The 22,812-nt window shown below is 47.4% G+C and overlaps 1 protein-coding gene across 4 annotated transcripts; it reads right to left on the bottom strand.

Annotated features, from left to right (window-relative positions):
- Positions 1-1,766: 1,766 nt before the first annotated feature.
- On the bottom strand, positions 1,767-22,232 carry AK2 (adenylate kinase 2). 4 transcript variants are annotated; one of them, XM_058718184.1, is made up of 7 exons: positions 22,066-22,226; positions 14,054-14,179; positions 11,724-11,834; positions 11,499-11,593; positions 6,063-6,135; positions 4,705-4,900; positions 1,767-2,660 (listed from the first exon to the last, which is right to left on the bottom strand). In XM_058718184.1, the coding sequence occupies exons 1-7, from the start codon at positions 22,162-22,164 to the stop codon at positions 2,656-2,658; spliced, it is 705 nt and encodes a 234-aa protein (XP_058574167.1). In that variant the 5' UTR covers positions 22,165-22,226; the 3' UTR covers positions 1,767-2,655. The 4 variants fall into 4 exon arrangements, with proteins under 4 accessions (XP_058574167.1, XP_058574169.1, XP_058574166.1 ...); XM_058718186.1 differs by lacking the exon at positions 1,767-2,660 and adding an exon at positions 2,682-3,928 and having other exon boundaries at positions 22,066-22,229; XM_058718183.1 differs by lacking the exon at positions 1,767-2,660 and having other exon boundaries at positions 4,534-4,900; positions 22,066-22,227.
- Between the last annotated feature and the right edge of the window lie 580 nt (positions 22,233-22,812).

Below are 22,812 nucleotides of genomic sequence, written 5' to 3'. Positions count from 1 at the left end.
GCTCTTCATTCCGTTCTGTTCTGTCTGCAATGCTCCGTGCCCACGAGAGAGCCTAAGACACATTCCCTGGGTCCTCTGACTGGCAGTGAGCGTCTGTGAACAAGAACCCACCTGGAGGGGCCCGTCTTGTTGCAGAGCGCTGCACGGGTCACTAAATCGCTTCAGCAACAAGGTCAAGGGGACAGACTGTGGCGTCAGAGACTGCTTTTCGAGTGCCGACTTGGCCTCTTCCGTGTGACCTCGCTGCTCCGAGTCTTGGTTTCCTTACCTTGAAATAGGAGGACAACAGTTCCGACTGCCCCAGATGCTCTGGGAGGACTGAGCGAGGTCGTGGCTATTGCAGCCTGTGCACAGTACCTGGCCTGACACCGGTGCTCCAGGCAGGGGAGTGGTTCCCTTGTCCAATCGGTTTCCGGAGGAGGAAACGAAGTCTAAAGATGTGGTCTTCTCTCAGGCCATTCTTCTCAACCATACCACGTGGTCTCCCGGCTGTTTCACAAATATTTCCCCCAGTTTGTTACATGATGATCAAAGAAAGGAAGAATACTTTCACAGGACATTTAAACAGCTCAGGGAATGAAAACATCAGAGCAAATGAGTCGTGTTGGCACCTGAAATGACTGTACAGGTGGGGATGTGGTGAAGTGGAGGGAGGAGCTGGCTCAGGAAGCAGGATTTAGTATGCCTGTGACCACTCTGGATCTCTCTGGAACAAGAAAGCCTGAAGAATGGCGGTGTTTCCAGCACAGCTTCCTCTGATTTGGGGAACAGCAGTCACTTCTCAGAAACCTCACTAGCAAGGATGTGTGGGCTGGTTAAGCTTCCGACTCTTGATTTTGGCTCAGGTCACAATCTTGCAGTTCGTGAGCTCGAGCCCTGTGTTGGACTCTGTGCTGACACCACAGTGCAGCCTGCTTGGGATCCTTTCTCTCTGCCCCTCCCAGCTCATGCTCTCTCTTTCTCAAAAACAAATAAACTTCGAAAGAATGAAAGAAAGAAAGAGAAAGAGAGAAAGAAAGAAAAGAAAGAGAGAAAGAAAGGAAGAAAGAGAGAAAAAAAAGAGAGAAAGAAAGAAAGAAAAAAAGAAAGAAAGAAGAAAAAAAAAGAAAGAAGAAAGAAAAGAAAGAAACCTCACTGGCAAAGGCAGCCCTTCCAAAGAGCATGAAAGCTTCATTTTGGCACTTTTGCTGAGGAAGAAATGGATTTACAAAGAAGCAACCAGGAGTGTTAAAGAGGCAGCCGAAGAGGGAGCCAAAAATCTGGCTAGGAATGAGAAGCACTGGCTTTCTAGGCTGTGGACAACTGTCCACTCAACAATTATCTAGCCCGGCACGAAGCAGATATTTTTGTATCTATTCGGATCCAACTAACATTTATCAAGAGTATGCTGTGTGCCAGCCACCAAGCACAAAGCTTCTTTTTATAAACTTCACTTAATGCCAACAAGTCTGAGAAGGTGGCATCACGCCTCTCTTTTTTCAGACAAGGAAACAGGAGCAGAGTAAATGATTGGCCGGGATTCACTGCACATCCTCTGAGCTCCAGGCACAGCGCCGTCTCCACTAAGCCAAGCTGCCCTGTCCTCCGGTGCAAGAAAAGCCTGCATCTGAACTGAGGCTCAAGAGGGTGCGGCTCATCCTAAGAGCACACACTTGGACCTCCCTGTTTTGTGACTTCTAGTGACAAGAAGGTGCTTCCAAGCCAGATTCAGAATTCAATGCCATCTTTCTAGCCCAGATCCTCTCAAAAAATGCCACAACATGGGATACAAATTTTTAACATACTTTATTGATTTAGTGGCCAAACAAGGCAGCATTTGGTCAGTTAAGAAAGGCACCTCATTGAAAATAATACATCACAGTGCTGACGAGTGATCCCAGTCAGAGGATTTGAGGATGGTAAGGACAGTCTTTGGATGATGTTGCTTAGGACACTTGTTCATTTATTAACAAGAGTCCCTTCACACGTTGTGGATGGAAGATGGCAAGAGTGTAGGGATGCTGGGTGGCTGCCGAGAGCTGACCCGTGAGAACGGGTGGCCTGGTAAACAGTGGTGCACTCTCAAGGAGGGAGACCAGCCCTGCCTTCCCCACAACTGCAGTAAACTTGATTGGCTGAGCACACCGCCCCCATGAACCCCATACCCCCCCCCCCCCCATCTCTTTCCCATGTGGAGATGATCTTTTGATCTCATGGTGTGGGGAACCAGGGTCAGGGTCAACAGTCAAACCCTGTCTGTTCCAAGCTTTAGGAGAGACAGAACAGTTTGATTTCCTGCACTCTTAGGCTGGCAGCCCATGAGGTTCTGAGATAAAAGTTGAGGTCTTAGGGCATTGGCTTTAAAAAATATTGTCACGAATCCACAGTAAATCAAACTTCAATTTCTTAGAAACAATACTGCACTTCCCTATTTCTACTTACACACTCTAATCAGTTTAATCTCCCCCTTCCTCTGTACTCTTCCAGACTCCTCTATTATGTGTCAAGGAGACGGCCTCACTACCACATTGCCGCTTTGTTACTCCTTTTGGGCCCTCACCACTCTTCCCTCTCCATCCTCACCCTGACCACCCCTCCCCTCTGCCCAGCACCTAAGAGCAGGGATCACGCCGCGGGGTGATGAGCAGTGGTGCAGTCTCGCCTGGCCTTCTGTTACTAGGCTGAAACAGAGAGGAAACAAGAGAGAACAAAATGGGTTTTTAAAAACCAAGTAAATATCAGGGAAGGCTGGCATGCATGCCACAGCAACCAAATGCATCAAACACTGGACATTTCTCTGTCAGGAGAAAGCTCTCATGCCTGCCGAGGTTAAGGCTCTGTAATTAAAGGAAGCAAAACTCTAAATCCTAACCACCCCCAAAAGGGCATATGTGTCCCACAGGATCTAGTTTCATCAGCAGCCCAAATATGCACCTGTGAATGTATACGGATGGGTGACAAATATTTGAGCAAGGATCATGCACATCCAATTAGCAAACATTCAAAGACCTCAACTTTGAGGCCGAGTGCCTGCAACTGTCCCCAGTGAAAGGGGAATCGACTCCAAGGCCTATGAGGCCACCCTCACCCAGAGGACTCCAGGCCCCTGCAGACACAGCTCATAGTTTTGGTTTCACTCCTCTTCCTTGAAGTCATATGCTTCCCAGAAATGCCCCGTGACAGACTAGGTTTCTGTTCTGAATGGGTGGGGTTAGGTGACAGCCAGGGAAACAAGGCAGAGCACAGCTAGCAGGCACTCACTTGAACCAGACAAAAGGGAAGCAAGATGGCCACATACCCATGCCAGCTTCCAGATGGACAGGGGACAAGCCCTCTGACAGTTCCACAGACAGCAGGAGACTCAGGTCAGATGGGGACGGGGACTCTAGAGCCCAATGCACCAAGTCGGCAGATTATGCTGGGGCAGGTGGCATTATATACTGGACCTGCCCCTGGTTTTCCAATGGCTTTTCCAGAGGCCACTGTTTTGTGACCCCTAACAGTCTATTTCATCTGTCTGCCACAAATCAAACCAGAGCTCAAGAGGCACAGCATGGACCTCAGGAAATGCTTGATAGCTGAGAAGCTGAAGTTAGGAATACAAGTCGGTTACTGTCATAGGTGGTCTTATTTTTGGGTGATCTTTTCTTGGGGAGTTGGTGGCTACCACCATCATGAAGTCAGGGGTGAAGGATTAGATCTGGACGGGAGAGAGTTTGAGTTTAAAAGGGACACATCTGATTTGGGTTTCATATCCTGGAGAGACTAGGTTTGAGTAAATTCTAATAAAAACGAGGCCAAGAATAGATCACCTCCAAATTACTGTTTTGTTCATACTTGGAAACCGAGGCGAACATTAAAAATGAAAACAAACAAACCTACCCTGGTCTCTCTTTGGGAAGTGAACTGGCTGTTCTCAGATGCCCAGCCTGGATGTTCAGAAGACAGTCTGAATTCAAAAGGACCATCTGCTTGGTTTCATTCTTTGGCAACAATTCACTTTTCAAACACAGGTCCCAAATGATCCCTACTTTACAGCACTGTGATGCAGATCACAAAAATATTCCGACTTGGCTTGGACCTTTCTATGGTGATATCCTTTCCCAGTAATTTCTGGAATCTGTAACGTAAATGCCTTTTGCCTCCCATTTAGGGACAAAATTAACGATCCACAGCCACACACTGACTCAGGTGGCTTTCCACTGTGGGGCTAGAAAGCAAGTGGAAGTGTCCACCAACAATCTGCCATCAGGAACTTTGGCCCTGCAGTACTTTACGTGATCCCAGACTTCCACTCAGTTACTGGAGATGGAATAAATACGATGACGTTTTAGAACTGGGGTGTCTGGTAGAGACCCGACTTAAGTTACTTTGGTTAAAAAAAAAAAAATCAAGAGTATGGTTAAAGCAGCAAACAGCTGATAAAGCAACTTTGACTGTATCTTAGAAAGAAGAGTGTCCACGTACTTAAAACCAACACACACACACACACACACACACACACACACACACACACACAGACAGATGAGATGAGAGTTGCACACACACTACAGATACATCAGGCAAGTGCTTTTTTAATCAATACATCAGATGGTATTCTTTCTGGCCTGAGGAAGCTTCCCTCTGCCTGCTCTGCAACCCCCACCACACCCCCAACAGGGATAGGAAGAAGACAGAAACTCCTTTTTTGGACCCAACGTTAGATAAACATAACCAAGTCTTTACATGTGGCTTTGGAGAAGGCCGCTAGGATGCTGGCGAACACGACATCGGGGGTCTGGGTGGCGTCGATGGTAGAGTGGATCCCTCGTTTACTGTAATACGCCACCAGTGGGGTGGTCTGAGTGTGGTAGGCCTCCAGGCGAATTTTCAAGGCCTTCTCATTATCATCTGATCGGCGGACCAAGGGTTCCCCAGTGATCTGAGAACAGGAAGAGGGCAATGAAAGTCTGGGACTGTTAGCAAGGTTTCCTTCTCTGATGCCGGATGCCGATTTGCGATGCTGTCTGATCCCCGAGTCCATCAGAGAGAAAGACAGACAATCTAGATTCCCCCCCACTAGAGAACTATAAAGAACTTTGCTACTCCTGGCAAGCCGGTTCCAGGAACAGACCAACCCGTCCAGAGAAGTTGGGGAGCCTGAGACAGCAAGCATGAGGAAAGGGCTTTGAGAGAGCAAGACGGGCAAGGCCTATCTCTCACAGCTTCTGCTTAGGCTGTTCACCCTCAAGAAAAATGCTTCCAGGATCAGAAGTGGCAAGTCAGAGGCCCCTGGGACCAGGAGAATACGCAATTGTAACTTCAGTCACCAAAGTGGTTGGCGTTTTTACTAGGGTGTTGGCCATCACCATTCTGAGAGTGGCAGGTGAAGCGAGAAAGAGCTCTGAATGGCAGAATTCCCAACCCTGTGAAATGTGACTAAGCTGACGTTATGGCTTTGAAACCTGTATGACCTGACAAACTTGTCTCAAGTGACAAAGGCAAACCCAGAAAATTCTTCCTACTGCATGTTCTAAAACAGACAAAATGGACTATTTATGGCAAATGTTACTGTGAACATAGACGAGACCCTCCCTTTTACATCTTTAAGCAACTAAAGACTGTCATAAGAACTCAGCAACGTTAATCCAGCCAAAATAGTCTGATTCTGTAGGATACAACAGAGTCACCAGAAGAAGACATTCTTCTGAAGTAGGACCAGTCAACACATTTCTCTTCAGTTCTGTTCTCCCAGCTTGGCTCTACTTCTAGGCTTCCAAGCAGCCTTCTCCTGAGATTAGTCGACCATTTAGGCCACCAAGATGCCAGAGAGGGGCTGCTCTGGACAAAAGACAGGTATAAACTGGGCACTGTGAAGTAGCCGGTGCTGGTATCTACCTCAAACAATAAACCATCTGGAGAGGCGCTGTCTAGATAGATGAGCCACAGCCCATGTGATTTACGTAGTAGTGATACTTTGCATGGTTAAGTTATTAATATTGGTAGGAGTAAAGGGATGATGGAAAGAACAAAGAACAACAACAGAAAGAAAGGAAGAGAGAGGAAGGAAAGAAAAGGCAATTTCCTGCCCTGAGTTTACATACATCATCTTTCATGGGTTCCTTTGGGGGGTTGAATTCCTCGTGGTAGGAACGGCCACTCAGGGGGTGAATCAGCCTGAAAGACAGCAGATGAACATGAGTCAGGTTGCCTGAAAGTATCCCCGCACCCCAGAGGTCTCCAAGTTGACAAGCAGTGACAGAGAAGCCAGATGTGAGGACTTGTGCCCAGCACAGAACCCAGCTGTAGGCATCGCTTGCTTGGGAAGGTAACGGGGCTTCCAGGAGAGCTTACACCGTAAGGAGTTACGTTTTCTACTCTGACCTAACATGGTCACTGAGTGTCTGGCTGCCGAGGATGGCCTAAGTGCCTAACTCATCAGGAACTCGGTGCTGGTCTCACACAGCCATTCATTCTATTCGCCCAACAAACATTTATTTACTAAGTGCTTAGTCTGGTTTAGGCCTCACGCTGAATCCAGGGCTACAGAGCAGCGAGTCAAGATCCCTGACCACAAGCAGTGCTTACTTTAGTGGGAGAGACAATGGGGAAAAAAACTAAAGTATATACGATAATCCTTTAATCGAGATTTGTGCAAAGTGCTATGGGAGGACAGAGGACAGAGAACCTAACCGTATTTTCTATCGTAGTTGGTTATAAAAAGCAGGTAGGTGCAACAGGAACAACGTGTCCTGTAGGTGCAAACACCACTAGTCGGTGCAGCACACCTCCAGCATCATGTAGATAAAAGGCAACCCAAGCATCAGAGCGCAGTACGAATACTGGCACCAGGAGACACACTGACTCGACCAGTCACGGGGTGCCCAAGAATAAGCATTTATTTGGCACTGAAAATCAAGCTGGTCACTCCATCTGTACCATGTTCCTGACCAGGAGTGGCTACGCCACAGGAGCCCAAGAACCTCAGAAGGGAAGAAGGCAGGCCAAACACTGCTTGGCAGCCAGCACCTATCTGGTTCCCCAATTTTGTGCCAACCAAGACTTCCTTATTTAACTGATGGCTGCTCTCCTTGTGAAGGCCTGCTAAACCAGAACTTCCCAACGTTTTTCACCTCTTGGCAAGTGCAGAAAAAAATATACAGTACTTGGGTGCCTGCCCCTCCGGAAGAATCCAGGCCTGCCCAGCCACTCTGATGGCTGAGGGGATTGATATCTCACCACATCAGCTGAGTTGGGAAGGTAAGTCTGAGTCAGACTATCAAAACCTGGGCAGACACCTTTGTAAAATGTAATAGTGAATTTTAATGACAGCACACTTTTGAAGGGCCAAGTTGCCCCCACAACATTGGTGGGGGCAAGGTGAGGCTGAGTGAAGAAGGTCTACTGAGTGGCCTGGATGTGCTATCATGTGACAGGAGGTCCGGCCCTCTTTCACTGGAGTCGCTGGAGAGGTTCCCTGCTGCCTCCACTGGGGAATGGCATCCATTGGGAGACCCAGGGAGAGGCCACTGGTATCAGCTACAGCTTTCCCTTTGGGAAGGGCTGCAGGCATGAGACGTGGACCGCGATTCTTCACCTTCTGGAAAGCACAAGGCACACAGCAGCCAGGCTGCAGCACACACGACTCTTTTCCTCCCCACGTGCCTACATCTCTATTCTTACTTGGACTCCCCCAGCCCTCCAGTTACATACAACACTCTGTTCCTTCCCTGCACATGGACTTCACTTTAAGGGGAATGCATGGCTTACTCCCCAGAGGGGAAATGAAAGAAAGTCCAAGTTCTGGAGGAGCCTGGGTGGCTCAGACGGTTGAGCATCCGACTTTGGCTCAGGTCACGATCTCACGGTCCGTGAGTTCAAGCCCTGCGTTGGGCTCTGTGCTGACTGCTCAGAGCCTGGAGCCTGTTTCAGACTCTGTGTCTCCCACTCTCTCTGACCCTCCCCCGTTCATGCTCTGTCTCTCTCTGTCTCCAAAATAAGTATTAAAAAAAAAAAAAAAAAAAAAAAAAAAAAAAAAAAAAAAAAAAAGTCCAAGTTCTCAAAGTGGGGTTGGTCTCAGGACCAACCAAAACAGCTCTAAGAGCCACTGAGCCTGACCTAGAGGTGGGGGTGGCACTGTGGAGGGGATCAAGGCTGGGATTCTAGAGCCACTGCTGCCTTGAGTGTGACACTTCAGATGCCTGTTTTCTCATCCACAAAATGGGGATGGCTTGAGACATCAGGAGAGCCAACTGGTAGAATAATCAGGATACTAGAGAGCCAACACTGAATAAGTTAAAACCAAATCCACCAACCATACATATTCAAGAAATAAAGTATTGATTCATAAAATTGTCAGAAGTGAGGTCAGAGCTAATCAAAAAGATATTTACAGTGGGGTCCTTATGTCACATTTATTTTTATTTTATTTTTTTTTTTAATTTTTTTTCAACGTTTTTTATTTATTTTTGGGACAGAGAGAGACAGAGCATGAACGGGGGAGGGGCAGAGAGAGAGGGAGACACAGAATCGGAAACAGGCTCCAGGCTCCGAGCCATCAGCCCAGGGCCTGACGCGGGGCTCGAACTCACGGACCGCGAGATCGTGACCTGGCTGAAGTCGGACGCTTAACCGACTGCGCCACCCAGGCGCCCCCCTTATGTCACATTTAAATAAGGGCTGTATTTAACAGACTAGATCCTGACTTTTTTTCCTTCCAACCATCAGTGTAGCAGACTAGGAGGCAGAAAGCAGGCTTTTAGTGCTAGTTCTGCCACTGATCCAGAGTGAACTTAAAAGAAAACGCCTTTACATTCTGGCCTGGCCTGTCCCCTCCTCTGTGAGGGAGTGGGTCACATCACAACATTCACCCCCAAACCGAGAGACTGAGTCTTCTTCATCCTCTACAACAATCCTGTAGTTTATTCAGAATCTCTGTTCCCCACAGGCCAACCCCAGTTGAAAGTTTCTGTAACTTCACGTGTGGATCAGAATCAGGTTCCTAGGTGGGTCTTGTCCATTTCTCCTTTCCCCCAATTTAGCCTGTATGCGAGGGCCAAACTAATGTTCTTACAATGCTGTTTCTGCCACACCTCACAGCTTAAGAACAGCTCACGGGGGCGTCTGGGTTGCTCAGTCGGTTGAGCATCTGAATTTGGCTCAGGTCATGATCTCGTGGTTTGAGAGTTCGAGCCCTACACTGGGCTCATTGCTGTCAGCGCAGAGCCTGCTTCAGATCCTGTCTCCCTCTCTGCCTCTCTTCCACTTGCACTCGCTCTCTCTCAAACAAATAAAAACAAACACAACAACAAAAAAACCCAACCAACATCCCAAGACTCCTGATGCATCTACCTCTTCTTCACTTTGGCAAACCTTCCCCAGTCAAGCCCTATCCTGCCTTTCTAATAGCGCTCACTCTACGACTCAGCCCGCCAGATCATTCCTCCAACTCTGGACAGACATTCTGCCACTAGCCCCGTTCTCCCGCAACCTATACTCATTCCTGCCTCTACTCCCTTCCCAGAAAGCCCCACTGAAATCCTCTCTACCCAGGAAGGTCAAGTTGACACTATGAAGCCCTTCCTCCCTGCTCCCAGGCTCGCTCCTTAGGACTACCCACTGTGCTAAACAGCTCGGGTTCCATGTATGGCTTATAGACTCTCTGAGGTCAGGGATGGGCATATTGTTCTTCTGTACCCTTGCCTGGTCCCCTGCCCCTGAGTCTAGTACTGTGCCGCACACAGAGCAGGCACTCAGGAAGCTGGGCCGATTGAAGCAAAGGACCCCACGGTCAACTGCTAACATCTGCTTTGTACATGAGGGCCCCCAGCCCTGGTAATGTGTCTTCCTATCAACCTTACCACTTGTAGGCCTGCATCAACTTTGTCTACTCTGTGCCAGTGGGGATGCAAAAACCCAAAAGTTCCTGCACTGAAGGCGCCTATGGAATAGCTAGAAACGTGAAACCTAGACATTTGGATAGAAAATTAATATAAGGTGGATCCCACCATATCTAATAAAGCCTCTCAGGAAAACACCTGTAACACTCACTCTGCTGTCTGTTTACATGTCTGCCTCTCTCCATGAAGATACAGACTGCAGACGCATGGAAAGAATGTCCAACCTCATTAGGAAATCAAAGCCATAAAATTTACAAGAAAGCATTTTCCCTCGAATTAAACCCCAACATTTACATGTACTATGATGGTCACAGCATCAATTTAATAGTAGACATCTAGAAAAACCACAACTGTACAACAATAAGGAGACAATTAAGTAAATGATGGCTCATCTACTGTGAAATACCGTGCAGCAGTTAAAAATAATGGTTACGGATGTCTGGTTCAAGTTGGTAGGCTGACCATCTTCCTGAGACTCCGATAAAATGACAAGGGATATAAAAGCCATAGCCCACAATAAAGATGAGAATGGGAGGTCTATTAGTGGCTGAGAGCTTCCCACATATTTCCAGAAGGCGAGAAGCAGGTGGCAGAGCGGACAGTGAAATAGGGTAGAGGAAACTGTAGCCTAAAGCAGTGGCGACCTTTCAGAGCAAATGTGTTCAGAAACAGAAACAGAAACATTTCTCTGTTCAATATTGAGAACGAGTACTTTAAAGATTTTATTTATTCTTTTTTTTTTCCTTTTTAAGTAAACTCTGCACCCAATGTGGGGCTCGAACCAAGAACTGCATGCTCTACCAACTGAGCCAGCCAGGTGCCCCAAGAAACAAGTACTTTAAAACAAAACATGTGGGGCGCCTGGGTGGCGCAGTCGGTTAAGCGTCCGACTTCAGCCAGGTCACGATCTCGCGGTCCGTGAGTTCGAGCCCCGCGTCAGGCTCTGGGCTGATGGCTCGGAGCCTGGAGCCTGTTTCCGATTCTGTGTCTCCCTCTCTCTCTGCCCCTCCCCCGTTCATGCTCTGTCTCTCTCTGTCCCAAAAATAAATTAAAAACGTTAAAACAAAACATGTAACAAAGAAATAGTGCCTTTGGCTGAGACGGCTGTACCAGGAGCAAAATGTTCCTCCATTTCCTAAACTTTGCATAGGTGGTCGTATTATTTTCACAATTAATACAAAGCCTACAGCCAGGTATGGCAACTTCCAATAGAAAGCAGATTTCAAAGAGCCCTGAAATGGAAGTAACCATGTAAGGAGTGTAGTATTTTGGAAGCACCTACTGTAAGCAAGGCTCTGAACTGTGCACCTCGTGGTATGCAAAATGCACCACGGTTCCTCGCAGCAGGTGGTGTTAACCCCACTCTATGTAGGAGGAACCAGCCATGGAGAGGGTAGGAAACTTGCCTAGGGCCGGAGTGAAAAGGTGACAGGACTGAGACACTGTCTGATTTCAAATACCTTGCTCTTCTTTCCACATATCCCCATCCCACGCCACCACATCAGTGGATGTCACCAAACAAGACCAATGCATGTTAAAATGGCATTAAGCTGCATGGCTGGGGTCCGGTAAGAGCAGCTCTGGTGGTCTGACGAAGCTCTGAGGAGGCAGGACCAGAAGGGACCTTCAGAGGACAAATACCTTCCTGTGATTCTTCGGATGAGCAGAGAGTCTGGGATGCTGAATTCAACCACCGAGTCAAGCTTCTCTTTCCTCTTCTCCATGAGGCTGTCAAGCTGTAAGAGAGTATGTGGCCCACCTAAGCTACCAGAGCTTGATTGGAGCCATTTCCCTCAAAGGAATTAACAGATAAAGGGCCAAGCCTTCATCTTCATGCAACGGTGACACAAAATGCAAGGCACCCACCATTTCTGCCTGCCTCACAGTCCGAGGGAAGCCATCTAGAAGAAAACCATTTTTGCACTGAGGGGTCTCCAAATTCTTCTCAATGAGTTCCACTACCATTTCGTCGCTCACCTGGAAGTCAAGAACAAGACAGCCATGGGTTGAAATCTGTTAATTACATGACATGAGCCCATCTCCAGGCCCACTAGTTTGTGTCTATACAACCTGATTACTAAACAGCATATTCTTGTGGCCCCAGAGAAGCAAAAATCTGAGCAAATGTGGAATGGCTCCATTTGGAAAATTCAGTTTCGTGATTTTTGTGGCTGCCATATACACATTCTCTTCCCTTGAGATTTTCCTGTATAATTTGGGTGAAGAAGAGGATCCCACTCGCTGTCACCTGAACAGAAGCACTCCATGTGTTAGGCCCTGAGGCCCTCTCCAGACATTAATCAGAATCCTTTCTATCTGGGGCACCCGGGTGGCTAAGTTGGATAAACGTCTGACTCTTGCCTTCGGCTCAGGCCATGAGCTCACAGTTCATGAGTTCGAGCCCTGCTGTGGGCTCTGAGCTGACAGCGCAGAGCCTGCTTGGGGTTTTCTCTCTGCCCCTCCCCCACTCACATATTCTCTCTCTCTCTCTCTCTCTCTCTCTCTCTCTCTCTCTCTCAAAATAAATAAACTTAAAAAAAAGGAAAAAGAATCCTTTCCATCAGATAATAGCTCATCAGCAAGCAGTTGTCCTCAAAGCACAAAAAAGGTGAGGGCTTATGGCTGAGTGCTCACCTGAGGAGGGTGTTGACCAAAATGCAGAAAGGCACCAACCTTCCATTTCACAGTTCTCATTAGGCTAACAGTTAAGTGGGCCAGGCCATCCTGGACATGAGGTATCAAAGAAGGTCACTGAACTGGCAAGACCGGGTCAGAACCAAGGAAGTGAGGCTCCAGCCCAACAGACTTGTAAGCCTCTCTAAAAGCCCCAATGAGGACCCCTCCCAGCTTTTGAAAACTGGTTTTCCTTCTGAGCTTTCATAGAAAGAGAAGTTCTCTACCAGTATACAGTGAAGGCTGCCCATCTTGGTAGCTAATGCTCTTATCTCCCGGGACCAGCTGTGAACTTGGGGACAAAGTACAAGCTGTGTGACTAAGTAAAGGCTGGAGATAAGTAATCTCATGGCGATATCCCAATTTTTTCTCAGTACAAGATCTTCTGCCAAGACCCAAAGTCCAACATATTCGGCTTTCTAGCTTAACTCAAGGTTTCACAAACACGAAGGGAAAGAGCTAGAAATAAAGGGGCAGGTGGGCAGGCAGGGCACCACCGGATACGGCTACCGAATCTCAAAGCCTACCAGGAGGTATCTCAGGGATAAAGGCAAAACCCAGCGCCTTCCCTAACGAACATTCTAAGATATGAAAAGACCAGAGGGCCAAGGATGAAATGACTTTTTAAAAAAAATGTCTATTTATTTGTTTTGATAGAGGGAGAGAGAGAGAGCACATGTGCAGGGGTGGTGGGGTGGTATATCTCAAGCAGGCTCCACGCTGTCAGCGAAGAGCCGGACGTGGGGGCTCGATCTCACAAACTGTGAGATCGTGACCTGAGCCAAAATCGAGTCAGACGCTTAACCAACGTCACCCAGGTGCTCCACAAAATGACTTCTGAAGGTGATTCCCAGAGGCCAGGTCCCAGAATAACTCAGTTCCAACTAATCTATGGCACTAATCAAAGAAGATTTAGTAGATAATAGTTTGTAATTGTCCAATTAGATCAACTGGACTAAAAACCTAAGAAAATGCTATTATATCCTTCAAGTAGGAAAAATTACTTCTGTTAATCGCCAAGCAACTCCTCTGTTAGAGACACAGGAACACAGAGCTGCAAAAATAGAGTTAAAACACTCTGTGGTTTCCCGTGTCCTCTCTTGGATACATGCTTGAGCTCTGGCCTAAGGATGGCAGTTTAATTTCTGGCTCTAAAACTTGGGGGTATTATAAAATGCGTCAGCACAAAGGAACCTCAAGAATATGGTGAATAAAATGCATGCCACAAATTCAGAATGAACCAAGAAACTCGCTCCTCTAAACATTCATACAGTGTGCCGGTTTGTTAAAACACCCCACAGCACAGGGCTGTCCGATAGAACGTTCTACAGTGATGGAAACGTTCTACACCTGTGCTGGCTAACGAACGTCTGAAGTGTGGAGAGTGAGACCGAGAAACTGAATTTTCAGGTAAATTAAGCCTAAATTAATCTCCACGGTCACATGTGGCCGGGGGCCACCAAATTAGGCAGCGCAGAGCTAGACTCGGGAATATCAACCTTCACTGGGACCACCGAACCTACCAGTTTCCCGGCATCCATAGTTGCCTTCAGCTTTTTTCCCAGTTCTGAGCCAGAAGCCACCATGGCCCTCAGCATGTCCCCAGTAGCCAAATGGCAGACACAGAAGTTTTCAGCCAATTTGGGTGCCTGTAGAGGGGAAGACAAAGCCCAAGACAGGGTTAACACTGCAGGCCGTGGCATCAGACTGCCTGGGTGTGAACCTGGCCCTGTCACTCATTGGGTGTGTGAACTCCAGCAAATGCTGACTTCCTTACTTACAATGGGGATAAGAGCACCTTATACTATATGTAACATACGATTAGAGGGTTATAGGAATTATATGACTTATAGGAATCATATATATTATATATATATATAGGAATTATATATATTATAGCACTATATATATTATATAGAATATATATAGGAATTATATATATTATAGCACTTAGAATTGCAACTGGCACACAAGAAGCTGTCATAAATATTAGCTACTGCCACTAATTCCACTAGACACACACTACTGACACAAAGGCCTCAGTTCATAAATGGGAAGAATAAAAACAGCAGTACCAGTCCTTCAGGACACGCGAAGTTTATTTTTACTTATTTTTTAAATTTCCTTTAATGTTTATTTATTAAACGAAAAAATTTTTTTAATGTTTTATTTTTGAGAGAGAGAGAGAGAGTCACACACACAGAGTGTAAGTGGGAGAGGGGCAGAGGGAGAGGGAGACCCAGAATGTGAAGTGGGCTCCAGGCTCTGAGCGATCAGCACAGGGCCTGACGCGGGGCTCAAACCCATGAACCATGAGATCATGACCTCAGCTGAAGTCAGATGCTTAACTGAGCGAGCCACCCAGGTGCCCCAATTTTTATTTTATTTTTCAAAGATTTTATTTGTAAGTAATCTCTACATCCAATTGCAGAGAATTGCACACTCTACCAATTGAGCCAGCCAGGCACCCCGGCTGCTGTGAAGTTTAAAGGAGTTCATGTATGTAAAGCACTCAGCACAATGCCTGGCATATAATGTGTTGAATGAGTATTTGCCAAAGGAATGAATGTGTGAATGTCAAGTACTGTGGCCACGGGCCTGGGAGGCAGCTGGGGCAGGGTGGAGTGCAGGTCTCCCCCAGGCAGATCTGGCTTTTCTCCTTTCCTGTTACTAACCTCCCAGGGGCTCAGTTTCCTCATCTGTTTAAAATGCAGGCAAAAAGGCCCCATTTCAGAAAGTAGCTCTGAGGATCAGACAGGATGCATAAGAAGAGCATTTGGCAAACAGTACACACTTACATAGTAGTTTTAGGAGACAGGATAGCCTTTTGTTGTTGTTGTTGTTGTTTTTTTTAACGTTTATTTATTTTTGAGACAGAGAGAGACAGAGCATGAACGGGGGAGGGGCAGAGAGAGAGGGAGACACAGAATCGGAAGCAGGCTCCAGGCTCCGAGCCATCAGCCCAGAGCCCGACGCGGGGCTCGAACTCACGGACCGTGAGATCGTGACCTGAGCTGAAGTTGGACGCTTAACCGACTGAGCCACCCAGGCGCCCCCAGGATAGCCTTTTGGTTAAGAGCTTGGGATTCAGGGGCGCCTGGGTGGCTCAGTCAGTGAAGCGTCCAACTTTGGCTCAGGTCATGATCTTGCGGTTCGCGGGTTCAAGCCCTGCATTAGCTCTGTGCTGACAGCTCACAGCTTGGAGCCTGCTTCAGATTCTGTGTCTCACTCTCCCTCTGCCCCTCCCCCGCTCACACGGTCTCTCTCTGTCTCTCAAAAATGAATAAACGTTAAAAACAAAAAGGCTTGGGATTCAGAGTCAACATACCTGGGTTTCAGGCACCAATGGCATGTAACTCGAGAAAAATGGTATTACCTTGCTAAGTTTCAAATTTCCTCTAAGTTAAATGGAAACAGTAGTTGTACCTCCATCACTGGGTTGATGGGATCAGATGGCATATGCACATAGTAAGTACTCAACAAGCTGGTACTATAACCCCTGCCCAAATTCCATGTTCGTTCATACAAAAAGAAAACACTGATGCCTCTTCCAAGAACCCTGCTGGCAGCCAGGAAAACAAGAGATACGGACCCTGTCTTCTATGAGCTCCTGGCTGGGTGGACAATACGTCAGAATAAAGACGAGAACCGGAAGCAACTCTGGACAGTCCAACATTGGTTGTAGTGGCACCCCCCCCCCCCCCCCCCCCCCCGCAGAACTTACAAGGAATAGAATCAGTTCGAGAAGCTTAACACTTAGCTTTTTGGTTCAACTCTTTTATAAAATAAGTATGGCTGGATTCTTATTCAAACCAGTTCACTGGGAGTTTTCTTGTGATTCATGGACTGATTCAGTTCAAGCAAAGAAACAACTTCATAGCAAAATGGAGTCCAGCTGAAGAAGGCATTAAAAACTACCCTTCAGAAAACCAATGAGGGTCAGGACCCTCTGGCAGTGGAAAACCTGGTCCTCCAGGCTGGCGTGGTGGCCGCAGACCCAGAGAACTGAGCTTTTCTGCCAATCTTTTCCGTGGTTGTTGAAATTAACTTGGGGGAACATTTTGGAGATCGGGCTTGTTCAAGGCGAAAGGCTGATGAAAACACCAAAGAGCTGTAATCACAGAACCTGTTCTATTTTTATCCCCCCCCCCCCCAACTGCGGGATTCTTTTTTTTTTTTTTTCAACGTTTTTTATTTATTTTTGGGACAGAGAGAGACAGAGCATGAACGGGGGAGGGGCAGAGAGAGAGGGAGACACAGAATCGGAAACAGGCTCCAGGCTCTGAGCGGTCAGCACAGAGCCCGACGCAGGGCTCGAACTCACGGACCGCGAGATCGTGACCTGAGCTGAAGTCGGACGCTTAAGCGACTGAGCCACCCAGGCGCCCTGCATCTGCATTTTTAAGAAGCTTGCAGGCCTGGCTGTGCTGTTGGCCCCTGGACCACATTTGCTGCTGAAGCCCTGAGACACTTGTGTCTCACTGGCCATGGACCAAGAAATAGGCTCATCACCTCTGAGAGAACCCCGCTGGGGAGGGGGTAGGCTTCCAGGGTGCATGGATAAGAAGGGCTAAAACCACTAGGGAGACAGCATGGCGGTTTAATGTTCTCTGTTTCCAGTGTATTATCACAGTCATCTGGGGCACACGCTAAAATTACCAAGGCAGGCCCACCCTTAAAGTTAACGGCTGACTGGTTCTCAGGCACAACCCTGGGATTCCCACGCACCCTTTGAGAAGCCCTGGGGCAGTGGCACAAGATGGGGTTTTTGGTGGTACAGATGTGGGCTGGAAACTAGGATCTACAATCTCCTCATTGTATCCCCTTGAACAAGTTATGCAGCCTTCTTAAGGCCTCAGTTTCTTCATCACTAGAGTGCAAATAGTATCCACTTTCAGAGCTGTTATGGGGATTTAATAAAAATGATGTACACAAAAGCATTCAGCATAGTGCTTGATACTTAGTGAAATAAAGGGGAAACTATCAGTTGCTGAGATCTGATTTAATCTCACACCCACATGTTTTCTCACCTTGAAATTATCTTTCTGCTGCAGTCTTTCCCACTCCCAGGTCTAGTGCTCCTGAATAAGCCGTTGTAACCATCTCTTAAAATACTACTGGGCATGGCCCCCAGACCCCCAACACACACACACATTCAGATGCCTTCCATGTCTCCTCAGTGCCACAGCGGAAAAACTACAAATATTTTAGCCTAGCACTCAGTGTCCTCCACAATAAACGTCCTAATCCTCCCAAGCTCTTCAAATTTACCTCTACAGTCCCCTGTCTGTATGTCCAGCACCACTGTAAACAGCAGCTCTATGTGTGACACCCGAATACATAACACAAGCAGCTCTGAGGACCTTGGCTCTTCTCCATGCAGGAACGCCCTCTCTCTTTCCTCCAGTGGTCTAAGCTCTACCCTTTCCTGCAGGCAAATTCTGAGCATATTTCTGCCACCAAAAGTACTCCCAACTATCCCTTCTTCCTCTGATGAGGACTCATCAACATTAGCTAACTCTGAGTGTTTGCAACACGCCAAGCGATTTTTCCATGCGTTGTTCTACTGTATTTAGTATGTGTAATACACAACAAACCCATGAGGAAGAAACTATTTTTATCTGCATTTTATAAATGAAATTCAGAGGCTAAACTGCCCACCACCACAGCAGAGCAGGCAAGCCCCAGCTCTTACCCATGACACTATGTGGCCTTATTAGAAAATAACAGTAACAACCCACAGAGCCTTAGTGGCTGTCCTGGGGGAAAGTGTGTGTGTGTGTGTGTGTGTGTGTGTGTGTGTCTGGAAGGGAGCACAAGGACTTCACCATTATGTTTCCTGATATGGATGTAGGCTACACAAATGTAATTGTGAAAATTCACACTGAAAATTCAGCAAGCTGCTCACTTGTAGTATTTGTACCTTTCTCCATGTATATTATACTTCAATAAAAAGTTTTTTGAAAAGCACAGACACCTGTGTTTGAATCTCAGCTCTGCTTCTTAACTTACCATGTAACCTCAGGCCGGTGATTCTCCGAGACTATTTCCTCATCTATAAACTGGGGATAGTATTACCAATGTCACTAAGTGGGTAAGAGGAAGAATGGAATATTCTCAACAAATTATGGTTCTTGAACTACCCTAGCGTTTGTGACCCTGAACTACCCTAGCGTTTGTCAGGGTCACTCACCCGATACTTCCCACGTGGTACTTTGTACTAGTATGCATTGTTTGCATGTGTGTTTATCTCTGCCTCAACACCTAGATTCACAGCAACAGTGAAAGATGGTGACTCTGCTCAAGAATCCGTCATGAGTTCAAATGCTGCCTTTGCTACTTCTTTATAGATATCCTGGGAGTAAGATACAGCTTATGGGCCTCAGTTTATCAGTAAAAGGCATGGATAACAACAGGACCTACCTCCTAGGGTTGTAGGATTAAATCAGATAACACACATAACTTCTTTGACTCGGGGCCTGTCAGAGAACTAGGCAAAGGGGGACTATTTTAGTATATTGTATCCTCTTGGGGCAAGGGCTGCTCTCTGCATCTCCAGCACCAAAACCATCAAACACCACATGCACAGGGTAGGAGAAAAATCGAACCCAGGGCAGGAGACAGCAACAGAAAGAGCAGGAGCTTTGGAGCCATTTGGACGCAGGACCTGCCAATTACTTCCTAGGTAAACTAGAGGACTGTCTCTTGGAACTTCCGGTTCTCTAACCGTAAAAAGGGAACAAGAGCGTGGGTCCTAGAGAGGTGTTGTGTCACTGCACGGACACAGCTGACGGAGCCTGACCTGCACAATGGCAGCTGACTGCTTGCACGTGCCTGGCCATGAAGAACAGGTATAAGTTGGACACATGGAAAAAAACTGTGCACAGGGGCAGGCAGAGAAAACAGGAAACACACCCTGGTTATGAGATCTGGGAGCTGCTTTAAAATACTTTGTGAAGACGGGGCGCCTGGGTGGTTCAGTCAGTTAAGCGTCTGACTTCGGCTCAGGTCATGATCTCACGGTTCGCGGGTTCGAGCAGCTCTGTGCTGGCAGCTCGGAGCCTGGAGCCTGCTTCGGATTCTGCGTCTCCCTCTCTCTCTGCCTCTCCCCCTCTTGTGCTCTTTGTCTCTCTCTCTCAAAAATAAATAAACGTTAAAAAAACATTTTTTTTTAATAATAAAATACTTTGTGCAGAGAAGTGGATGGAGAAGGAATGGCCACCAGTTGATGGTTGCTGGGGCTGGATAATGGATACATGGGGACCCACTATGCCACCTCTTCTTTTGGGTATTCAAACTCTTCATTAAAAAAAAGTTAGGATGTATCTGTAGGCTAAATGCTGCTGCCACTTTGCACAACCTCTGATTTGTGAACACTGTTGTTTTTTTCAACTCCATAAAGCTACCACCACCAGTATTCCTATACTTCCACCCATGAAAAGAAAGGTGTACAGATGTTAAAGAACTTGTGTTTCCTCAAGTCCCAAATACCTCTCCTCTACTTGCACAAAGCCTTCTCTGACCAACGCCCCAACATACGCACACCCTTATAAATCAGCTCATAAGTATAAAATTCTTCAAGACTTCCTGAATACGTTACCCTTTACACTGAAATACATCCGAGTTGGGGGGAAGGGAAACGTGGTATTAAGACGAAGGAGGGGCACCTGGGTGGCTGAGTCGGTTAAGTGTCTGACTTCAGCTTAGGTCACGATGTCACGGTTTGTGAGTTCGAGCCCATGTCGGGGTCTGTGCTGACAGCTCAGAGCCTGGAGCCTGCTTCAGATTCTGTCTCCCTTGCTCTCTCTCTCTCAAAAATAAACATTAAAAAAAAAAAAAAAGATGAGGGAGTCAATAATTATTAACACCTACGATGTGCCAGGTGATCATCTAGGCACCTGGGGGTGCTTTACACATGTATATTAATAATATGATCTTCCAACATCCTTGTCAACTTTTTGGTCTACGTGAGTAAGGACCCTATCAGTCTTGTTCACTGTTCCACCTTCAATGTTTGGTGTTCATGAAATGTTTAAGTTAGATAGATATCACCATTTTTCAGGTGAGAACATTTAGGCTCACAAGTTACCAAGCTTGCTAGACTATAAAACCCTCGTCTCAGCACTGGGATGGGTTGCTCATTACGCAACTACTGAAATTATTAACTTCCATATGAACTAAGAAAAAAGAATTGGTGCATTTGAGCTACCCTGTTTATACTCAGTCACTCACAGCAAAAGTCTGCAGAGTCTGGACTTGCAGACTCAGAGTCTAGGCAGCAGTTTCCCTAATAATGAATGGTGGTGGCAACAGGAAAGAGGAGACTTCAAAGTTACTGAGGACAAGAGGATTAGGGAACAGTAAGTTCCAAGGATCAATCAGGCCCAGCTATAGAGAGAAAAGGAAAAGTGGTTGTTCTTGACCTAGTGCCCAGAGTCAAAAAGCATTTATCAGGAATGAGCTGAATCTTCCAGACTTCCTTTCTCATCACCCACATTAATCTATGTCCTTCATCCATTTCCAACACCATCAAGTGCCAAATTATGTTCTGGGTGCCAGAGGGGTCCCAAGAATGAGTAAAACGAGATCTTTTCAAGCGCTAGGAAAAGTGGGCACAGAGCTGTCCCCAGAACACCATTCACTTAGGCGCTCAGACTTTCAGGAATTCCCTCTTTAGAATCTAAGAACAAGCAAGAACTTGTGGCCTGGGGGGCAATGCCAGGGACCTTGGGCAGGAAGGGGACATTGGTAATCCAACCTATGGGCTTCCAAATCTTAAACGAGATAAATCCCAACCCTGATCTATGGATCCATTAGAGCCCAAATACCAAGTGAGGACCCACAGTCTGCTAAGGCAGCAGGTAACTTTAGACTCCAATCTATCCTAGAGCCCCATGGTGCCTGAGGTTCGAGACTGCAGGAAGTCAATTTTGCTATTTTCAGAAAGCGACCTGACCTCTCTGGGCTTGTTTTCTTACCTGTACATTGAAGTACCTTCTCCCATTCCCCCAACTTAACTGGCTCAGGCAGGTCATACCTCACTTCTCTCAGTGCTCCTGATCAGCACAGGCCAGCTCCCACTCTGCCCCACGTGCTGGAGATGCTCCTCCGCCTAGTCATTAATCATTACAAGCAAGGTTCCCCTACCCGGGGTGCCTGGAACATAACCCTGGACAATCCACTCCCCACATCGCAGGGAATCTGGGGTCCCTGACTCCGCTCAGATGTAATCACGATGCCTCAACTCAAGGCTCACCCTACCGCTCAAAGCCTCTCAGCTTCTAACCCTATAAAGGATCTAAATCAGTCCTTTGATCCCCCAACATGACACCTCAAGCCTAGGTGCCTCCAGAACTCTAATTCTAACTCAGACTTCCCCGACCTCCAATTGCACCCTCTCCCAAAGGCCTTACCAACACCCCCACCCCCTCCCCAGGCCTAAAGCCACGGTCCCGCTCCAGGGCGATCCGGACCTCGGCCGTCCTGACCTTGGAGTTCCACCGGCTCCATTGCCAAGCCCGGCCCTGCAGCTCACCTGGGTACCCTTGCCGGCTCCGGGCGGTCCCAGCAGCACGGCCCGTATGCCTTTAGGGCACTCTGGGGCCGGTTCGGCCGCGGGAACGTTGGGAGCCATGGCCGCCGAGCCTCTCACCGTTCAACCCGCCAGCACACACCTCGCAGGTCCAGCGCTTCCAGCCTAGCGCGCCGCGCACGCCACGCACGGTCCGCTCGCGCTAACACTGGTCCGTCTCCACGTCCGTCAAGTCGCTCCGCCCGCCCCGGAGCGCGACGGACACTTCAACTCACCAACCGTGTGGCGATACTGGGGAAGGCTGCTTTTAATTGGACAAAATCAGTGAGAGTAAGGAAGGGGTGGGCCATCTTGGACAGAGGGGGGTTGGGGCGCCCAGCGGGTGTGCGGAGTGGGCGGGAAAAAGTGAAACAAGACCAGAGGCCAGGCTGGAAGTTCCAGGTTGGCTTTGACAGTTACTGATACCGGCAACCCCGGTGAAGTCCTATGAAATTGCCTGTAAGAGTGCAAATGGGCGAAATCAGTCTTAGAAGACAAGTTGATAATATGTATCCAATATCCTTTGGCCCAGCAACTACACTTCCAGGAATTCAAAAGACATAAAGATATGCGTCAAGATTTGTGTAACAAAGATATTAATTGTAGCACTTGTAACAGCCAAAAAGGCCCAAATAAGCAAACCAAAGAACAAAACAAAACAAAAACAAAAGCAATATCCCAAATGCTCAGTGAGAGATAGGTTAAATAAAT

Source organism: Neofelis nebulosa, chromosome 2 (assembly GCF_028018385.1).
Source record: "Neofelis nebulosa isolate mNeoNeb1 chromosome 2, mNeoNeb1.pri, whole genome shotgun sequence".
NCBI lineage: Eukaryota > Metazoa > Chordata > Mammalia > Carnivora > Felidae > Neofelis > Neofelis nebulosa.
Note: the sequence above shows the minus strand (reverse complement) of the source record. Positions and strands in the feature narration are given on the sequence as shown.